The sequence below is a fragment of the Saccopteryx bilineata genome, chromosome 3 (genome assembly GCF_036850765.1).
Source record: "Saccopteryx bilineata isolate mSacBil1 chromosome 3, mSacBil1_pri_phased_curated, whole genome shotgun sequence".
NCBI lineage: Eukaryota > Metazoa > Chordata > Mammalia > Chiroptera > Emballonuridae > Saccopteryx > Saccopteryx bilineata.
This window is the reverse complement of record NC_089492.1, coordinates 3,058,590-3,080,337: the sequence shown is the minus strand read 5'-3', so window position 1 is coordinate 3,080,337 and position 21,748 is coordinate 3,058,590. Positions and strand designations below refer to the sequence as shown.

Below are 21,748 nucleotides of genomic sequence, written 5' to 3'. Positions count from 1 at the left end.
GCAGAGTGAATTCTGAATCCAACCCAGTGATGGTGATCACAGCGTGAACGGGATCCTTTAAATAATCAAGTCATCTTCACTTTATAGCTGACAAACCTCCCGGGGGCCCTTCAGCTGACAGCACGTCCACGGCCTGGTCTGCCTAACGCGCGGCGGAGCACTTGGGTTTAGGGGCCCCACTGAGGAGAATTATGCGCCCCATCAACCCCACGAGAGTGAAGAGAGAAGGAAGCCTGTGTGACGTCTGGTGCCACCTTCAACGTTCCCCGGGAAGGAAGGACCCGTGAGCACGTGACTTGGCTCATCTACGACGGCTCTTCCGTAAAGAGAACGACGTAGGTGACGAGTGCCGTTTGCTCGTTTCAGAGGTGACACCAGTGTGAGAAGCAGCACGCCACGGCTTACCCATTCCTGGCCCTTCTCAGGGATAATCTGAGACGACCGTGTCTGCCCTGAGCCCATTACGGAGCTATAAACAGGTAGAGGACAGAGAGAGGAGGAGGAGGGACATCTCTTCCTGCAGATCTGAAAGAAGAAGACTAAGGGGGTGACGATGTACAGCGTGGCCTGCCGGTCTCAGACTCTACTTCAGGGTTCTCAGGTGGCCGCCTACAGAAATGAAATCCACAGGAAGGCTCTGAACTGTTTTCTTAAGGATAGTATTATTATACCGCCTGACCAGGCGGTGGCGCAGTGGATGGAGCATCGGCCTGGGATGCAGAAACCCCAAGGTCGCCAGCTTCAGACAGGGTCGCCAGCTTGAGTGCAAGGGCGCTGGCTTGAGCCTCGGATCATCCACATGACCCCCTAGCTTGAGCCCACGGTCACTGATTTCAGCAAGGAGTCACTGACTCAGCTGAAGCCCCCTGGTCAAGGCACATATGAGAAAGCAATCAATGAACAACTAAGGTGCCACAACAAAGAATTAATGCTTCTCATCTCTCTCCCTTCCTGTCTGTCTCTGTGTGTCTGTCTGTCTCTCTCTCAATAAAAATTTTTTAAAAAAAGGAATAGTATTATTGAATTTTCAACATTATAATGCTCAGACCTCAGGGGGTCCCCAATAGTGCAGGCCCCGTCTTGTCCACCTGGGTTCTAACTAAGTTGAAAACAAAACAAAGATACTAAGACCCTTTCTTTATTACTGATATGGACCACACTGAAGGACGTGGCATGCTTTCTTAGGAAGGGAAGCTCCTCACTGACACCAAGAACTGGGCAGAAAGTCCCCCGACTCAGACACAGGCTGTGCTGAGTGGGCCAGGCACCCCCTGCTTGCCCCCCAGAGGCCACGGCCCAACCAGCACCGAGCCCCGACGAGCACACAGGCTCTCTGTGGTCACAGACAGGTGACAGGAGAAGGCCAGAGGGCCCACGGACAACACTCTGGGAAAGACGAGGTGAAGGGCCGTGAGAAAAGAGCGAGCCCAGAGATGCATTGGAAAGAAACAACCCTAGTTCAGTGAGAGTCGAGAAGCCAAAAGGTGAATTTTTCTGGAAAGAAGGGAAATGAGGGTGAGTGTGACAGAAAGGCCAGTGAGGATGCAGACCAAAAACCACCGCCGTGCACGGGAGCTACGTGGCCATTTGTCATCTTCCAAAGAAAGGGAGCGCAGGAACTCACCATGAAGACACTCAGGTGGGGACCGAGACGGTGGTGGCCGGGCCCCGGGCAGTGGGCGCTGCTGGCAGCACACAGCAGCGGCAGGCACGCCAGGCCCTGCATCAGGGCGCCCGCTGCAGGTCTCCCTGAGCACTGACACCTCCCTGGGGAGGGAGGCGCTGTCCTTAGCCCTGCTGCGGGGCTGCGGACCCCGAGGACCCAGGGCGAGCTCTCTCCTTCCTGAGTGCACACTGCTGGTCAGCAAGGCTGAGGCTGTGAGCCCTCCCCCCCTCCACCCGGCCGGGGCTCCTTCCACCACGCACAGCGGCTGACTTCCCTAGGCACGAATGTGCCCATTCCACAGATGGGGAGTTTGAGGCGTGGAAAGGTCACGTGAGCTTTCCCGGGGTCGGTCAGGGAATAAGTGGCTAAACGATATTCATACTTCGACCCACGAGCTCACGCTTCTCACGTTTTCCATGTTGCCACACTGCCCACCCAGACTGCCCCGGCGTGTGAAAGCACGTAGGAGAACACCCAGAACTTGGGCCCTACCGTCCCCCTTGTCAGACACCTTCCAGAGCTAGCTTCCTCATCCTGCACACACACCCGGCAGCACCACGGTCCGGCTACAAGGCCTGCCACGGCCACGTGCCGCCACCGCAACGAGGAACGACCTTCCAAACCAGCGGGCGCGGACGAAGCCCGATCACGAGCCAGGGACACCAGCCTCTTCTAGCAGCAGCGGACGGACGGACAGACAGAGACGCGCAGCAAGCCGCGCCACCCCCCTCCCTGCCTCCCCGTCCGCTCTGCCTCGCAGCCGCGCCTCCTGTGATTTACACAGCACTTCGGAGGCCCTGACAGGCAGTCAGTCAAGTGCACCGGGAGATTAAATATTTTTCCTTGTTCTCTCCAAGTACAGAAACACATCCTACCAGCATGAAAGGCAATTATTTCCAGCCCCCGCTTACGGCGTCACCGTCGGTGTAAAGCACCACCTTGAAAATATTTAACTATCTCCGAGGTCTCAGCAGAGCACTCAGAAGGGGAGGCTGTCTGAAGGAGGAAGACGCAATGCGTAATTAGAAATAATCTGCGCATCCAATTAGGAAGTAACGGCTAGATAAGACAGGGCACGGCGATGTAATGCTAATGGATGCCACCACTGAAAAGGACATTTATGAAGAGCCTGCAATAATATGGAGAACGTCTGTTATGTGCTATGGAAAATCAGGAGGCAGAATTGCATTTATGAGACAAATTCAATTTTAAAACAATCCAATTTAAAGTAGAATAGGAAACGATATTGAAGGAACACGCCACGCTGGTGAACGAAAGGTGTTTGCCCACGCAGGATTGTGCATAATTTTTTTCCATTCTGTTTCTGTTTTCCAAGATTTCTAAAAGTAGCATACATTATTTATATAATAAAAATATTTCAAACACACTTCAGCATTGAATTTTCCAAACAGTTCTCTAAAGGAAAATCGGGGTTTATAAAGGGTCCGTGTGACTGACAAACATGTCAGAGGAGGAGGGCGCTTTCTGGGGCCCCTCGCTGCAGCCGCGGGGCGTTCATTGCGGGGACACAGGCGGCCCTCACAGCTGTCTCTGGCGGTGCTTAGGAGTGACAGCTGCAGCAGCGACCGGCGTTTAATGAAGACTTGCTACATGCTGGCACTGAGCCAGGCACTCCACACACATCAGCTCGTTAACTTCTCCCTGAAGCCGCATGTGGGGAGCCACCGATGTCCTGACTCCACAGACAGCAGGGGGCCTGCCCCTCGCTACGCTCAGCTAGTGCCCTTTCTTCCGAGACTGTTTCAGAGATTTCGCCCCACACTGCCCTCTCACACACACACGGAGTCTCTGTCCGGGGAAGAAGGAAGACCCCAGCCTCGAACACTCCACCGGATGGGCGCCTGTCTCTCCGAGGACAAGCTCTCCTGAATCTTCAGTATTCTCTGCCCGGTGGGTCTCAAGTCACACATACAGAGCAGTCATTTGGGAAAGGCAATGTTAACTTCATTCAGTTCCGCACATGCTGACTTCCTCCTGGGTAAAAGCATTGTCCTAAGCACGGTGACAGATGGAAGGTGGCTAAGACGTGGCCCCGCCCCAGGGAGTCCCTCGTCCAGTAAGACAGAAGGTGACTAAGACGTGGCCCCGAAACCCGGGAAGGAAATGGCTCTCAGGACGCAGTGAAATGAGGCTGACCTGAGAACCCAGGGGGGTGACGAGGAGGCGAGGAGGAAGGAGCTCTTGCTGTCATAGGAGCGTGGGAAACAGGGACGAGGACAGAGCACGCTGCGACAGGGGCAGCATGGACTCCACCAGATCTGCTTCGAGAACCACCAAAACGTCCGACCTACATGAAATACGGCGTGCGCAGACGCGGAAAGCAGAGGGTTAGGCTAAACAGGCGACTTGAATCAAATTGTGACTGTCCCTGAGAGGGAGGTGAGACTTTCCTGTTTAACCCACAGGCAGGGAAGGGGAGGTGAGGGTAGGGGTGGGGAATGATACATACTAACTGTTTAACCCACAGGCAGGGAAGGGGAGGTGAGGGTGGGGGGTGGGGAATGATACATACTAACTGTTTAACCCACAGGCAGGGAAGGGGAGGTGAGGGTGGGGGTTGGGGAATGATACATACTAACTGTTTAACCCACAGGCAGGGAAGGGGAGGTGAGGGTGAGGGGTGGGGAATGATACATACTAACTGTTTAACCCACAGGCAGGGAAGGGGAGGTGAGGGTGGGGGTTGGGGAATGATACATACTAACTGTTTAACCCACAGGCAGGGAAGGGGAGGTGAGGGTGAGGGGTGGGGAATGATACATACTAACTGTTTAACCCACAGGCAGGGAAGGGGAGGTGAGGGTGGGGGTTGGGGAATGATACATACTAACTGTTTAACCCACAGGCAGGGAAGGGGAGGTGAGGGTGGGGGTTGGGGAATGATACATACTAACTGTTTAACCCACAGGCAGGGAAGGGGAGGTGAGGGTGGGGGTTGGGGAATGATACATACTAACTGTTTAACCCACAGGCAGGGAAGGGGAGGTGAGGGTGAGGGGTGGGGAATGATACATACTAACTGTTTAACCCACAGGCAGGGAAGGGGAGGTGAGGGTGGGGGGTGAGGAATGATACATACTAACTGTTTAACCCACAGGCAGGGAAGGGGAGGTGAGGGTGGGGGTGGGGAATGATACATACTAACTGTTTAACCCACAGACAGGGAAGGGGAGGTGAGGGTGGGGGGTGGGGAATGATACATACTAACTGTTTAACCCACAGGCAGGGAAGGGGAGGTGAGGGTGGGGGGGTGAGGAATGATACATACTAACTGTTTAACCCACAGGCAGGGAAGAGGAGGCAGTGAGGAGTTAGGTTAGACGAGGTTCCCTCTTGGGGCAATGAGTGAACCGATACAGCCTGGGCACCTGCCGCACTCAGTGACAGGCATGATCTGGTGCAGACGGAGGCTGACCATAAAGGGGCAGAGCAGCAGGAAGACGTCAGGCAGGCAGGGCATGGCCAGGGCGCCTGACTGAGGCCTGAGGGTGCAGGGAAGACGGCCACGCACACCCTGGGAAACTGCGCCAGCAGAACGCACACAGGGAAGAAGAGCAGGCGGTGAAGAAGGACCCCCGGTGAGGACATTGACATCCCCAAGAACAGGACAGCAGGCAGGCTGCAGGGGAGAGGAAGCCAGGCCTGTAATCATCAGCGAGTGAGGCGGCGTGATCACCGTGTTTGTGGACAGCCACCACATCGCCTAGGTCACAACTCTGGCTTCTTCCATTTTCGCTGTTTCCCTAGTCCAGAATAACAGAATCAGCAGCTCCAGTCCAGCCCAAACTCCCTCCATCGTTCCCCAAGATGGTGAAGGAGGCGGCATACCCACAGCGCTGACACAGTCCCTCTGCACCTGCCCACAGGGCCCGTCCTGGCTCCCTAGCCAAGCATGAAGGGCTGTCACAGCTCCACCCAGCCACACCCCCGCCAATCCCCACACCCCACCGTTCTGTAGGTGTCCTGTGTCATACGGGGGTGAGGGGGATGTCGGCTGTGCCCCCGTACACCGGAGCACTGAGAGCTCACTGTGACTCTGACCTGAGACGTCCTGTGTCATACGGGGGACGTCGGCTGTGCCCCAGTACACCGGAGCACTGGGAGCTCACTGTGACTCTGACCTGAGACGTCCTGTGTCATACGGGGGACGTCGGCTGTGCCCCAGTACACCGGAGCACTGGGAGCTCACTGTGACTCTGACCTGAGACGTCCTGTGTCATACGGGGGACGTCGGCTGTGCCCCAGTACACCGGAGCACTGGGAGCTCACTGTGACTCTGACCTGAGACGTCCTGTGTGATACGGGGGACGTCGGCTGTGCCCCAGTACACCGGAGCACTGGGAGCTCACTGTGACTCTGACCTGAGACGTCCTGTGTGATACGGGGGACGTCGGCTGTGCCCCAGTACACCGGAGCACTGGGAGCTCACTGTGACTCTGACCTGAGACGTCCTGTGTCATACGGGGGACGTCGGCTGTGCCCCAGTACACCGGAGCACTGGGAGCTCACTGTGACTCTGACCTGAGACGTCCTGTGTCATACGGGGGACGTCGGCTGTGCCCCAGTACACCGGAGCACTGGGAGCTCACTGTGACTCTGACCTGAGACATCCTGTGTCATACGGGGGACGTCGGCTGTGCCCCAGTACACCGGAGCACTGGGAGCTCACTGTGACTCTGACCTGAGACGTCCTGTGTGATACGGGGGACGTCGGCTGTGCCCCAGTACACCGGAGCACTGGGAGCTCACTGTGACTCTGACCTGAGACGTCCTGTGTGATACGGGGGACGTCGGCTGTGCCCCAGTACACCGGAGCACTGGGAGCTCACTGTGACTCTGACCTGAGACGTCCTGTGTGATACGGGGGACGTCGGCTGTGCCCCAGTACACCGGAGCACTGGGAGCTCACTGTGACTCTGACCTGAGACGTCCTGTGTCATACGGGGGACGTCGGCTGTGCCCCAGTACACCGGAGCACTGGGAGCTCACTGTGACTCTGACCTGAGACGTCCTGTGTCATACGGGGGACGTCGGCTGTGCCCCAGTACACCGGAGCACTGGGAGCTCACTGTGACTCTGACCTGAGACGTCCTGTGTCATACGGGGGACGTCGGCTGTGCCCCAGTACACCGGAGCACTGGGAGCTCACTGTGACTCTGACCTGAGACGTCCTGTGTCATACGGGGGACGTCGGCTGTGCCCCAGTACACCGGAGCACTGGGAGCTCACTGTGACTCTGACCTGAGACGTCCTGTGTCATACGGGGGACGTCGGCTGTGCCCCAGTACACCGGAGCACTGGGAGCTCACTGTGACTCTGACCTGAGACGTCCTGTGTCATACGGGGGACGTCGGCTGTGCCCCAGTACACCGGAGCACTGGGAGCTCACTGTGACTCTGACCTGAGACGTCCTGTGTGATACGGGGGGACGTCGGCTGTGCCCCAGTACACCGGAGCACTGGGAGCTCACTGTGACTCTGACCTGAGACGTCCTGTGTCATACGGGGGACGTCGGCTGTGCCCCAGTACACCGGAGCACTGGGAGCTCACTGTGACTCTGACCTGAGACGTCCTGTGTCATACGGGGGACGTCGGCTGTGCCCCAGTACACCGGAGCACTGGGAGCTCACTGTGACTCTGACCTGAGACGTCCTGTGTCATACGGGGGACGTCGGCTGTGCCCCAGTACACCGGAGCACTGGGAGCTCACTGTGACTCTGACCTGAGACGTCCTGTGTCATACGGGGGACGTCGGCTGTGCCCCAGTACACCGGAGCACTGGGAGCTCACTGTGACTCTGACCTGAGACGTCCTGTGTCATACGGGGGACGTCGGCTGTGCCCCAGTACACCGGAGCACTGGGAGCTCACTGTGACTCTGACCTGAGACGTCCTGTGTCATACGGGGGACGTCGGCTGTGCCCCAGTACACCGGAGCACTGGGAGCTCACTGTGACTCTGACCTGAGACGTCCTGTGTGATACGGGGGACGTCGGCTGTGCCCCAGTACACCGGAGCACTGGGAGCTCACTGTGACTCTGACCTGAGACGTCCTGTGTGATACGGGGGACGTCGGCTGTGCCCCAGTACACCGGAGCACTGGGAGCTCACTGTGACTCTGACCTGAGACGTCCTGTGTCATACGGGGGACGTCGGCTGTGCCCCAGTACACCGGAGCACTGGGAGCTCACTGTGACTCTGACCTGAGACGTCCTGTGTCATACGGGGGACGTCGGCTGTGCCCCAGTACACCGGAGCACTGGGAGCTCACTGTGACTCTGACCTGAGACGTCCTGTGTCATACGGGGGACGTCGGCTGTGCCCCAGTACACCGGAGCACTGGGAGCTCACTGTGACTCTGACCTGAGACGTCCTGTGTCATACGGGGGACGTCGGCTGTGCCCCAGTACACCGGAGCACTGGGAGCTCACTGTGACTCTGACCTGAGACGTCCTGTGTGATACGGGGAACGTCGGCTGTGCCCCAGTACACCGGAGCACTGGGAGCTCACTGTGACTCTGACCTGAGACGTCCTGTGTGATACGGGGGACGTCGGCTGTGCCCCAGTACACCGGAGCACTGGGAGCTCACTGTGACTCTGACCTGAGACGTCCTGTGTCATACGGGGGACGTCGGCTGTGCCCCAGTACACCGGAGCACTGAGAGCTCACTGTGACTCTGACCTGAGACGTCCTGTGTCATACGGGGGACGTCGGCTGTGCCCCAGTACACCGGAGCACTGGGAGCTCACTGTGACTCTGACCTGAGACGTCCTGTGTCATACGGGGGACGTCGGCTGTGCCCCAGTACACCGGAGCACTGGGAGCTCACTGTGACTCTGACCTGAGACGTCCTGTGTCATACGGGGGACGTCGGCTGTGCCCCAGTACACCGGAGCACTGGGAGCTCACTGTGACTCTGACCTGAGACGTCCTGTGTGATACGGGGGACGTCGGCTGTGCCCCAGTACACCGGAGCACTGGGAGCTCACTGTGACTCTGACCTGAGACGTCCTGTGTGATACGGGGGACGTCGGCTGTGCCCCAGTACACCGGAGCACTGGGAGCTCACTGTGACTCTGACCTGAGACGTCCTGTGTCATACGGGGGACGTCGGCTGTGCCCCAGTACACCGGAGCACTGGGAGCTCACTGTGACTCTGACCTGAGACGTCCTGTGTCATACGGGGGACGTCGGCTGTGCCCCAGTACACCGGAGCACTGGGAGCTCACTGTGACTCTGACCTGAGACGTCCTGTGTCATACGGGGGACGTCGGCTGTGCCCCAGTACACCAGAGCACTGGGAGCTCACTGTGACTCTGACCTGAGACGTCCTGTGTCATACGGGGGACGTCGGCTGTGCCCCAGTACACCGGAGCACTGGGAGCTCACTGTGACTCTGACCTGCCCGCCACCACGCCCGGCACTGCCCATGGGCTCTGCAGGGCTCAGGTCAGAGGTCACTGCCCGCACGCTCGCTCCCAGCACGGCTTCCGGCTCACGGGGCGTGATTATTCACAGAAAGGAAGGGCGCAGGCCTTCTGTGTGATGGTTTGCCTCTTCCTTGTCCCTTCATCTCTGCACAGTGTTCCTGGAAACCTTGAAATGCATCTTTTGTGAACCCGGAGGGGCTACTGTAATTGCACTCGCAACTCAAAACCGATCTCTGTGTAAAAACCAGGAATTTTAAAGGAATTGGTGATTCCATTTCTCCTCATTCTCTTCACAGTACAGTTCACTCCCATCTAAAGACCCCCCATAACCTCAGATCAATGGCTTTCAGGCAGGGAAAGGAGGAAGACGGGGCGGAGGGGACTCCTGTCCAGCTCATCTCGACCTGCGCGTACAAGTTCAAGTCTCCCCGTTGTGTGCAGCTGGCCTGGCTGAAACGAAACACCCAGAGCCCCTCCCCCACACCGCTGAGGTGGTGCGTGTGGGCCCTGAAGACACAGGCCCAGCAGTCTGCCTGTGGGCCCTGAAGACGCAGGCCCAGCAGTCTGCCTGTGGGCCCTGAAGACGCAGGCCCAGCAGTCTGGGCTCAGACCCTGTGGAGGGGGGGACAGCATCCTGCCGGCCTCTCCACTCCTGGGCCAGCGGGGCAGTAGCAGAGGGCGCGGCTGCTCCCGCAGGGGCCCCATCACCAGAGCTGGGGGCTGCGAGCAGCTGAGAAGCCAGTGTGGGTCCCCTCCATCCCGGAGGCACCTGGCTTGGCCTGGGGGCTCCAGCTCGTCCTTGCCGCCCTCACAACCACTATGCCTTCCCGACCGCCAGCCCGCCCGCCACACAGAGGCACTGCTCCCACACTGACACAGCGCCGCAGGTCACATGTACGCGGCCACGTGCAGGCACTCACCAAGACCTCTCCGCGAGCAGACTGCAGACAGCTCTCCGAGCCCTCTCTGGGCTGGGTTCTGTCCTTGGGTCCTGCCCTGCACCTGCCTGGTCCGCCTGGTCTGGATGCAGTGGTCAGTTTAGCAAGTGCCCCCCACCCTCATTGCCTCGATATCTAATCACCCACAGTATCTGATCAAGTTCCTCAGCCCACCCGTGAGGGCTCAGCCCCTGGCCTGCCTTCACGAGGATCCCGCTGGGACAGCTGGGCTGGACCCTGGCCGGGACGCCTCCTCTCCGTGGCGTTCCATCCATGCCGCCCTTCCTCAGCTGTTGGCTCTAAACCCCCACTTGTCCTGTTGTATTCGGGGGTCCACCTCTCTCCCGGCAGCACGGGTCTTGAGTAAAGTCCTCACCACGTTAGCAAATGCGAGAGGATCTTCTCTCGGACAGCACGTATGTATCACATACACACATGTGTGCATTTGGAACCGTGACCCATACGGTGGTTCTTACGGCTTCGCCGTCACATTGTCCGAGTGGCGCTTCTCCCTTTCCATAAGCCCCTGTGATGGAAGGCTGTTTGGAAACAGCTTCCAAGTTCAACGCACGGTTCCTTTTCCTTTAAAGAAATGAAACACAGCTTCCACCATCACCAGGAGCAGCAGTGCGGCGCCATCCAGAATGTCCCGCCAGCAACTCCACGTCCCACCAAGGGCCCCATGAAACGAGCCGCTGGGTCCAGGGCGTCCGAGCAGGTGGCGCTCCTCCCCCCACACGAGGGGTTGAAAGGCTAGGGGTCCCAGCCTGTGCCGTCCCTCACAGCTGCGACCCTGGGACCCGCCACAGCCGGTGGTGGCACGGGAGAGGGCCCAGGCGGGGCAGACGGCCAGGACTCCTGCTCTGGACACACAGCCCGTCTGAGAAGGGAGCCGATCCTCATTCTACAGAGGAGGAAACGGACCGAGAGACAGTGGCGGGCACTGTCACGAACCCGGGGAGCAGGCGATCCAGACCTCAAAATGGGCACGCTCCCTCTGCCCAACCACAGCGACACACTCACTGTAACACACGCAGGCCTTCCTCAGGGGACTCCCTCCCTCACCTCTCCCTTCCCTGCTCCGCCTTCCCTCGCGCCAGGGACCCCTGCACAACACCTGTGACACCCTGGTGAAAGTCTCCTCAGCCCTGGGAGACACACCCTCTTCCTCCTGCCCTGTCCCGAGAACTAAACACACACAAACCATCTGGCCAGAGGCCACGGAGGGCGGGGGTAGGGCTGGGGGGGGCACACAGGGAGGGTCAGTTGCATTCTCATTTCTCTCCCAGACCGCTCCCACGGGCCGGGCATCGCCAGGGCACCTGGGGCCTCACGCTCCTCCACTCAACACAGCAGAAGAGAGGAGCCCATCTTCCCAGGCAGCTCGACCCCTGCTCCCAGGACTTAGCCTCGCGGGCCCGGGGCCCCGGCGTTCCTGGAGTAATTAATCAGAGAGGAGCTGTAGATCAGAGCGGGCCAACTCCTCCAACACTGCCCGCCTAGAAGAAGAGTCGGGACCCCGTTAGGAAGACCACAGAGGAAGGGCCCCGGGGGGCTCCCCACAGACCCTCACCAGGTGACAGCCAGAAAGCTAAGAGCTTTACCAATGTTCTGAGGTGGAGAAAAAGGCAAAAAGGGGGGGGAAAACCTTGACATATTCAAGAAACAGGACAGCCTGACCGGTGGTGGCGCAGTGGACAGTGTGCCTACCTGGGATGCTGAGGACCCAGGTTGGAAACCCAAGGTCACTGGCTTGAGCGCAGGCTCACCACCCTGAGCATGGAGTCATCCGCTTGAGTGTGGGATCATCAACATCCCAAGGTCACTGGCTTGAGCACAGGCTCACCACCCTGAGCATGGAGTCATCCGCTTGAGTGTGGGATCATCAACATCCCAAGGTCACTGGCTTGAGCGCAGGCTCACCACCCTGAGCGTGGAGTCATCTGCTTGAGTGTGGGATCATCAACATCCCAAGGTCACTGGCTTGAGCGCAGGCTCACCACCCTAAGCATGGAGTCATCTGCTTGAGTGTGGGATCATCAACATCCCAAGGTCACTGGCTTGAGCAAAGGGTCACTGGCTCAGCTAGAGCCCCCCAGTGAAGGCATATAAGAGGCAACCAATGAACAACTAAAGTGACGCATCTACAAGTTGATGCTTCTCATCTCTCGCCTTTCCTGTCTGCCTGCAGAAGAGGATTTAATGGCGGGTGCACCAGGCACACACCCTGGGCCCCAACTTCTGAAGAGCCCCGCAAAACCCCAACTTGACACTTTTTTCTAATGGCACCAAGTTTGGTTTCATATGTGCAATTTTAACATTAGTAGTACAGTGGTACCTTGAGATACGAGCAGACCAACATACAATTTTTTAAGATACGAGCTGCAACTCGGTCCATATTTTTGTTCGAGATCCGAGCGAAATTCCGAGATACAAGTCAGAATCAACTGGTCGTGCTTCAGCACTTTTTAATGACACTTGTTTGTCACATTTCTGTAACTTTTAAAAGGCAGGCAAAAGCAAACCTCTTTGGATAGATTTTTATTCCAAAGTCCTGTAAGTGAAAGTGCCGAAAGGGCAGCCAAAAAGGCAAAAACAGGTGATGATTAAATGAAAAATACGTAATGTTAAGCTTAGGTTAAGTTTAAAGTTAAGAATGTGCATTTCTTTACAATTAAGTTTTTGTGGTTTTATTTTAAGTAAAGAAAGTGCAGTTTTAGTTTTGTTTAAAGTAAAGAAAATGCAGTTTTAGTTTACATTTAGTGTTATAAGGTGCAGTTTTAGTTTACGTGTCTACAGTGCCTGCATCCCTTCCTCCCTCCCTCCCCCGCCATTTACCTCCATTAGCCACACTCGTCTGTCTCCAAGGTAAGAATACAGTACTAAATAACACTTTTTTCTTTTATTTCATATATTTTGTTATGCATTGGTAAAGTATACATGTGTGTTTCTTAATTAAAAACATGTATTTTTTCATAATTTAGGATGGTTTGGGGATGTTTCACAGGGCTGGAACGGATTAAATCTATTTCAGTTATTTTAAATGGGAGAAATTTGTTTGATATACGAGTTAACTGACTTACGAGCTTGGTTACAGAACGAATTACACTCGTATCTCAAGGTGCCACTATACATAATGACTTTTACTTATTTAAAAATATGGTTAACATGCATTTTTATTTTCCCCGTCTCTTTTTTTTAAGGGGCCCAATATTTTCTTCTGCGCCCAGGGACTCAACCAACCTCAATCCGCCTCCGTCTATCTGTCTGTCTCTCTGTCTCCCTCTTGGCATAAAAAAAAGAAAAAGAAACAAAAGGACAAGGTGGGTCAAAGGCAGTCAGCTTACACTGTTACATTCACAGGCTGGTCGAAAGCTAATCCTCTGCAATGTAAAATATCCTGCTAAGGAGACATCATAACATGTTTAAAAGAGGTTTTCCTGATTCCTTCAGCTTTATTCCAGAAACAAGCGGGGCGCCCTCGGGAGGTGTCGCCCCGCTCTCCAGCCCGCCGCCCTCACCCAGCAGGCTGCAGCACAGAAGGCAGTTTACCTTCAGCTGTGTGCACATCCTTGAGCTGGGGTGGAATCGGGGTCCCAGACTTGGCTTTGCCCCGAATAAGCGGGGAGACGTCGGGCCAACTACTTCAATAGCAGCTCACAGCCCTGCAGACCTCCTCGGCACAGGGGCCAGGACACTATCTGCCTCCCTAACCCAGATCAATGAGGCAAGAGACAGGAAGGCAGTCAGAAGACTGTAAACGAGTTTCACATAAAAGAGATACAATTAGTAAACAAACATAGGGAAAAACACATTCAGCCTTGCAAGTTACCAAGAAAATACAAATTAAAACAGTAAGGCAACATTCTGTGCACATTGAATTAGCAGCACTGGCCGCTGGCGGAGTAATTAGAACCATCCTTCCAGAAGGCAATTTGGTGATAGGTTCCAACAGCAATAGAAACATTCGCAGCTGCTGACCCGGTAAAGCCCTCTCCCGTTAAAATCTCTCCTGCTCAGAGAACTGAAGACTGAAGATGTGTACCAGTCACAGCAAAAGCAGACCAGAAAGAAAGACAAAGAAAGCAAGCAAAAGTCTGCAGATCCTCAAGTCAGTGCTTCTATCTCATAGAAAATGACAAACGTCCCAGGTATGTAGCATCTTATCCTGTGAACAACTGTCCTCATAACTACCTGAGGACACGGGTGGGGTGTGGCATGAAATGCTCAGACTGAATCACCTTCACCCGCAAAACCAGGACCGGCTTACATGAGACAGGAAGATGAGAAAGCCGCCCCCAGCCTGCTCTCGTCTTCTTGTGTTGGCTGCCCTTCTAATCCATATTTAATTTCCATGCAGCGATATTTAGAAATGTTCATTATCAACACTATGCATGGTACCATGAGTTCTCCGGTCGAAAGGTCACCAGACAAATTAAAATATCATTAAAATAATAACAAACCACGGTGATGTATCACATCCTCATAGTTCAAAGGAGAAAGCAGAGGCCCAGGAAAGATCGCATTATCGATCTGAGGTTAACGGTGATCAGAGGTGCAGTGAGTGGAAAGCTTTGCAACCTCCTGACTTCTGTCCTGACTCAGAAGATTCCAGTTCACCAAAAGCCATCCACACAGGCCTTTAAGGAGACAGCCGTCTGACCAACAGGGTCCGACGTCCCAAATTCCTCCCCTTCTAAACACAGCGGCTTCAGTCCCTAGTGGATCTGACCTCGGGGAAGCAGCAAGTCCCCACCCCTCATGCAGCGTCTGAAGGCGCACGGTTCTTCCAGGTGAGGGTGGGAAGCAGGACAGGAGAGAACTAACAGCAGGAGGCCGGTCTCTCTGGAGACAGAGCGCAGACCTAGGGGAGCCACTTGGAAATGGGGAGCAGGGGACGGGGAAGGCGGAGCGCAGACGCTCTGCCACGGGAAGGAGGTGTGCATTTAAGAAAAAAAGTCCAACACAGGCCGAGGAGATAGGTGGAGATAAGCAAGCAGCCCGGGGCAGGGTGTGGGTGTGGTTGCCCCCCCACCGGGGACAGGGTGTGGGCGTGGTTGCCCCGGGACAGGGTGTGGGCGTGGTTGCCCCCAAGGTAGAGTGTGGGCGGGGTCACCAGAGTCCTCGCTTACATGGGGCGTAGGCGGGAACAGTGGATCCGGGACAGCGCCGTGAGTCCAGATGGCACCCACAACTCCAGCCCCAGTGAGAAGCCCACGCGGACTGGACGCGACACCATGCAGACACTGCGCTTCAGAGTCACTGGGTGGGGGGAGGTTCCAGAATCCGAGGGATGGGCAGCAGGGCGGGCAGCAGGGTGGGCAGCCCCTTCAGGAGCCTGGGGAGCTCATCCCCACACAACAAGCCACCTGACGCTGGGGCAGGGGACGCAGGTACGCCCCGCCGCAGCACAGCTGCCTGCGCCATACCAGACACTGGCCGTCTGTTCCTCTCGCACGTGCGAATCGCGCGTCTCACCAGCTTCCACGCTGGTTCCAGCGGTGAGCTCTGCGACTCCCAGGCACGCCAAAGGCAGCGGAAAACAGCGCGCCCAGAGCGAGCCCCGCCCGCTGCGGCCCAGGTCGGCAGCCACACGCCTGGTCACTCAAGTCCTACACAAACAGCGCTGGCTTCTCCGCCCGGGGGGGGGGGGGGGGGGTGGTACACATAACCACAATAAGGAGCAAGTGTCGCAAAGATATCAGTGACCCTCAGCCCCGATACAACCCCGCGCCTGGGAAAGAAAGCGGGCATTACCACAGGGTCAGCCAGGGTGAGAGGCTGACAGGGAAGAGGAGGGCAGAGGAGGGCAGAGCAAGGGCACATGGGGCACTTGAGGGACAAAGCCCAAGGGCACACGGTGACACAGAAGAGGGTGAGATGATGCAGGAGAATCCCCCAGACGCTGCGATGGCCTCGGGATGTTACCCTGAGCTGGGATCGCAACTCTTTTTCCACTGAAAACCACACTGAGTTTCCAATGTGACATGAGGACTAAAGCTCCCTCCCCTCCTTTGTGACGCACACAGGTGGCATGCAGGAGCAGACTGCTGCCGTGACACAGTCTTCTCCCGTTTGGGAGAGACACCCAGACAGGCAGAGGCAGAGGGAGGCAAGGCGCCCCGTGTCTGAGGTGCCCACTTCAACTGCCGAAAGACCACACAGGGGGGGCGCCTGCCAGCCACAGAACAGGCAGACGTGTCTGAGGTGCCCACTTCAACTGCCGAAAGACCACACAAGGGACGCCCTACCAGCCACAGAACAGGCAGACGTGGGCCCAGGGGCTCAGAACAGATCCTGCCTGATACCCCAGGAGAGGTGACAGCCAGGAGCAGTGGGAAAGAGACTGTGAGAGGAGAAGACCCAGGAGAAAGCAGCCTTGACTGTGGACCAAGATACCGCATGACCCTTTTGGAAGTTGGGACAGAAGATGCCCTTGAGGGCAGAAGTGGCTAAAAGGGGACCCTGAGGGGGCTGTGGGGCCCTGGGCACGCTGGCCCTCTGGGTGCCGAGCACAGGGTGGTCACTCTGTGGAGACTCCGAGCTGCATCTTGTGAAGGGTGCACTTCTCCGCGCACATGTGAGAGGCAGACATCTGCGGTTGACGCAGGGCCACAGACCGGGGGCGGGGCAGGAGGCCGGGGGGCGGGGAGAACAGCAGCAGGCTGGGGTGAGACAGCGCCCAGAGTGCAGAGGCCACGAAGGGCACGGGGGGGGGGCACAGAGTTCCCTTCCCAGCAGAGAACGGGGGACAGCCCACACCTACGCCTGAGCCTGGCGCTGACCTGGGCCGGCTCTCATTCGTGGTTGCTTGACACAGACTAGTGTGAAGGCACTCACCCTGATCCGACAGGAAGTCCAGCATGGTCTGCAGGAGGAAGGACAGGTGCCGGACGGCGAGGGCGGGGTTCCCCATTCTCCGGGAGGCGTAGACCAGCTCGTGGAGCAAGCGCGTCTGCACGGCGGCCCATCCCCGATGCATGCCTGCCAGCAGAGTCAGAGAGCGTCAGGGGGGGCTGCGGCCACAGGGCGGGACGCGTTGACAGAGGGAAGGACAAACGCTCCGGTCACACTCACAGGGCCACAGGAAACGTTCTGTTTACTTATCCCGGAAAAGAGCTCTAAAGCGATCTGCATTTTCACACATTAAATGTATATTAGGCCCTGGCCAATTGGCTCAGTGGTAGAGCATCCACCTGGGGTGTGGAAGTCCCGGGTTCGATTTCCAGCCAGGGCACACAGGAGAAGCACCCATCTGCTCTCCACCCCTCCCCCTCTCCTTCCTCTCTGTTCTCTCTTCCCCTCCCGCAGCCAAGGCTCCATTGGAACAAAAGATGGCCCGGGCGCTGGGGAAGGCTCCGTGGCCCCTGCCCCAGGCGCTAGAATGGCTCTGGTTGCAACAGAGCGATGCCCCAGATGGGCAGAGCATCACCCCCTGGTGGGCGTGCCGGGTGGATCCCGGTCAGGCGCATGCGGGAGTCTGACTGCCTCCCTGCTTCTAACTTCAGAAAAGTACAAAAAAAAAAAAAAAAAAAGAAGAAAAAGTTGTATATTATACTTCCTTTCTTCTGCAAAGACCCAATTTTAAAAATAACCCATTTTGAAATAATTATAACAGCCTAGCGTGCGGAGGACCCGGGTTCGATTTCCGGCCAGGGCACACAGGAGAAGCGCCCATTTGCTTCTCCACCCCTCCGCCGCGCTTTCCTCTCTGTCTCTCTTGTCCCCTCCCGCAGCCAAGGCTCCATTGGAGCAAAGATGGCCCCGGGCGCTGGGGATGGCTCTGTGGCCTCTGCCTCAGGCGCTAGAGTGGCTCTGGTCGCAACATGGCGACGCCCAGGATGGGCAGAGCATCGCCCCCTGGTGGGCAGAGCGTCGCCCCTGGTGGGCGTGCCGGGTGGATCCCGGTCGGGCGCATGCGGGAGTCTGTCTGACTGTCTCTCCCTGTTTCCAGCTTCAGAAAAATGAAAAAAAAAAAAAAATTATAACAAAGTTGGGGGAAAGATTATGATTCTAACAGCATATAGTTGAGTTTTAGACATACTTTTTTCCGGCAGAATGCTAATACTGACGGGCTTTGTTACCATCAACCAAGGACACCACGTTAAAAAGCACAGAACTATTCTAAGGTATAACAAAAGGACAGAAAAGCAGACGAATCAGAAACAAGGTTATCATCAAACTTTTGTGGCTACTCCTCCAAACCGACACAGCGTATTTGAAATAAAAGGTGGGGAATCGTTCTCGCAGCCATTGAGAAGTACCTCCTTGAGGTCTCCGGACTGGCCCTGGCCGGCTGGCTCAGCGGTAGAGCATCAGCCTGGTGTGTGCAAGTCTCAGGTTCGATTCCCAGTTAGAGCGCACAGGAGAAGTGACCATCTGCTTCGCCACCCTCCCAAGCGGGAGGGGACAGCTCACGCAGAGGCCCCGCCGAGGAACGCCGTCAGCGGTGACGGGCCCACGGGGAGCTTTCCAGTTCCAGGTGGCGAGTCCCGACTGTCCTCCAAGAGAACGTCCAGTCAACCACCAGATGGTCTTGCGCTCTGGGAAGCTAAGGACACCCCCGTGGCCAGGCTGGGGCAAGACTGTCCAGAGCGCAGCCTGGACTGAGACGCCAGCTCGAGACCCTCGGGAGGCGCCAGGCGGGGAGAGGCCAGGCTGCGGAGAAGCTCCTCGGCTGGGAGAGGAGACTTGGGGCCTGAACTAAAGGGTCATCAGCGGTCACGTGCACAGTTCTCGCTGTCCTCCATCTCTTGGGAGGACAGAGAGGGAAAAGATACCAGAGAACAGAAGAGCAGGTGCGTGGCAGGAGGGAGAATCCGTCCTGGAGTCTGTGGGTAAGAAGGACCCAGCAGAGAGCAGGTGCGTGGCAGGAGGGAGAATCCGTCCTGGAGTCTGTGGGTAAGAAGGACCCAGCAGAGAGCAGCTCTGTTCGTGTGGCCACGTGTTTATCCTCACCACGTGGCGTGGCATCCACACAAAGCAAGGATCACCAAATGCCTGCTGGACAACAAGGCCATCTAGAGAGGGACCCCGACTCTCCCCTGGACCTCTTGTGCTTCATACCATCACCAGCGGCTGGGGCAAAGCCACGGACAGAAGTCAGGGTCACAATTACTTGATCAACATAATGAGCCACAATCATGGACGGCACCCAACCAAGACAAATGTCCCAGGGGGTCCTCCCGGGCACACGTGCTCACATGGCAAGACCAGGCTCTCCCTACCCTGCGGGCCCGAGCACGACAGGCCAGGACACGGGTGCCCCCGCCAGTCCCTCGACATACGCCCCGTCCCCACGGCCGTTCACTCCCCAGAGGCCTTTCCCTGTCTCCTCACCCCAGATGTGACCCGGACAAGAGTGCCGGCATGCCCTGGCCGGTTGGCTCAGCGGTAGAGCGTCGGCCTAGCGTGCGGAGGACCCGGGTTCGATTTCCGGCCAGGGCACACAGGAGAAGCGCCCATTTGCTTCTCCACCCCTCCGCCGCGCTTTCCTCTCTGTCTCTCTCTTCCCCTCCTGCAGCCAAGGCTCCATTGGAGCAAAGATGGCCCGGGCGCTGGGGATGGCTCTGTGGCCTCTACCTCAGGCGCTAGAGTGGCTCTGGTCGCAACATGGCGACGCCCAGGATGGGCAGAGCATCGCCCCCTGGTGGGCAGAGCGTCGCCCCTGGTGGGCGTGCCGGGTGGATCCCGGTCGGGCGCATGCGGGAGTCTGTCTGTCTCTCCCCGTTTCCAGCTTCAGAAAAATGAAAAAAAAAAAAAAAAAAAAAAAAAAAAAGAGTGCCGGCATCTCCCACCTAAAACTGAGACCACAAAGAAATCTGCTGACACTCTGACACTTGGCATCACACTTGTGCATATCAATATCGCAGGACAAGGGCCAGCCCCACACACATACCGCTGTGTGTACTCAGACGCTCACGGGAATTCTTTCCAGTGGACTGGTTTCTGCTAACGTGGCTAAATCTCATACGAGAAAGTAACAATTCATCAGGTACAGAAAGTGTCCTGTGGGTGACACTCCACGTGAGTGAGCTCAGGGGACACCGCTCACGTGCGCAGACGGAGGTGTAAGGATGCCGGCCCCCAGGCCCAGCCCCACAGCTCCCCTTTCTGGGTACCCGTGAGCGGTGCGCCCCCACGGGCAGGGCGCGCTCTGGCAGCTGTGAGCCCCGCCCCCCGCCACAGGGTCTGGCAGGCGGAGCAGGTGCGCGTGCACCAGGCGAGGCTGACGGAATGTTGCGGCAACAAGACGGCCGGTACCTTTGCTGAAGTCCTTGGGGTCCAGCGACAGGCTGTAGCCCGGCAGGGTCTCCAGCAGGAGCTTGTAGCAGGCCCTCCAGCCAGGCTCCGTGATGCTGGGCGCCACGCACTGCATGGCGGCCACGCGCTTGAAGAAGGCGGACTTGCGCCGGAAGCCGATCAGCTCGTAGAGCTCGGAGAGGATGCTGTAGCGCTGAATCTTCTCCTCCTCCGAGAGCTGCGAGGGGGAGGGGCAGAGGCTCATGAGAGACACGCAGACGGGAAAATAAACCAGCGTCTTCATAAAAACAAAGACAGGCCGAAACGTGCAGCCCCCCTGGGAAAGCCAGGACGGCGAGGTGACAGGACATCAGACGCAGTGGCTGCCAGGTGACATTCCCAAGCCACAGCTCAGAGCCCACCGCCCGTCCCAGAAACACTCGGGAATGCCCTCACTGTCCCACCAAGCCCCCGCGAGTCCCCCAACCTGCCCTCGGAGCTGAGGTCCTGCTGCCTATGGCGACCCGCCACACAGAACCCCCTGACCTCACCTGACTCTCTGTTAACACGTGTTTACTCGATGCCTTTCCTGTGCCCACTGCCATCATGCCTGGGGACACGCAGGGATGAAACAGGCCAGGACCCCTGCCCTGGGGGCTTCCATGCTAGTAACAGGAAGTTCCTGACCCCTCAGCCCTGCCTAGAACCCAGGGCACGACGACAATACGTGAGCAAAGAAATGAAACCACGACTTTCAGTACAGAAAAACGAACGAGGGCCGACGCTCCCGCAGACGGGGAGGAAGAAGGAGTCAGCCAGGTGAGGGTGTCCTGCCCCAGCGCCGCCCCCTTCGGCTCCCTGCCCAGCCCACGCCCCTCACGGCCGGCCTGGCGTCCCCCCGCTGTTCCGGGGCCGCCTCCCCAGGAAGTGTGTCCCGATGCCCTTCAACAAAGCCGCCCCCTCTTTCCCTGAACTCCCATGACCCGCAGCTCCACTGCGGCGCTCCCCTACACGATGCACGTTCACACAGAACCTCTGCCCCCACAGGACGGCCCGTTCCGGAAGCAGCAGCGTCCTCTCACAGTCGCGCCCACAAGACACGAGAAGGGCCTGCTCCGCCTGCTCCCAGCCGGTCCTCCCGTTTCAGCCATTCCTGGGCTTTCCTTGCACGTCCTCGCCGGCTAATGAGGCGGGACACTTTTTTCATAGGATGACTGGCCATTTGTTCATCTTCCTTAATGACATGTAGGTACAGATCGTCCCACTGTTTTCCCATTAGGCCCTTCGTCTCACTCAGGGAAGTCCCTTGTGTCCTCGGGACGTAATTCTGCAGTCATGAGGGCGTTGCTAGTATTCGCCCCACCCTGTGCCCATGAAGGGAGCCTTCTGATGAGCAGAAGCTGTGAAGGAGCTCGAGTCATCAATTTTTTTTTATGGCTAACACTTTCTG

The 21,748-nt window shown here is 57.4% G+C and overlaps 1 protein-coding gene across 4 annotated transcripts in view; it reads right to left on the bottom strand.

Annotated features, from left to right (window-relative positions):
- TRAPPC9 (trafficking protein particle complex subunit 9) overlaps window positions 1–21,748 on the bottom strand; it is a 355,177-nt gene that overhangs the window by 283,985 nt on the left and 49,444 nt on the right. For all 4 annotated transcript variants that reach the window (XM_066265607.1, XM_066265609.1, XM_066265608.1 and 1 more), the window contains 2 exons: window positions 20,320–20,536; window positions 16,897–17,040 (listed from right to left, as the gene is read on the bottom strand). In XM_066265607.1, coding sequence (XP_066121704.1) covers window positions 16,897–17,040; window positions 20,320–20,536 — 361 coding nt within the window. The remainder of the gene's footprint in view (window positions 1–16,896; window positions 17,041–20,319; window positions 20,537–21,748) is intronic.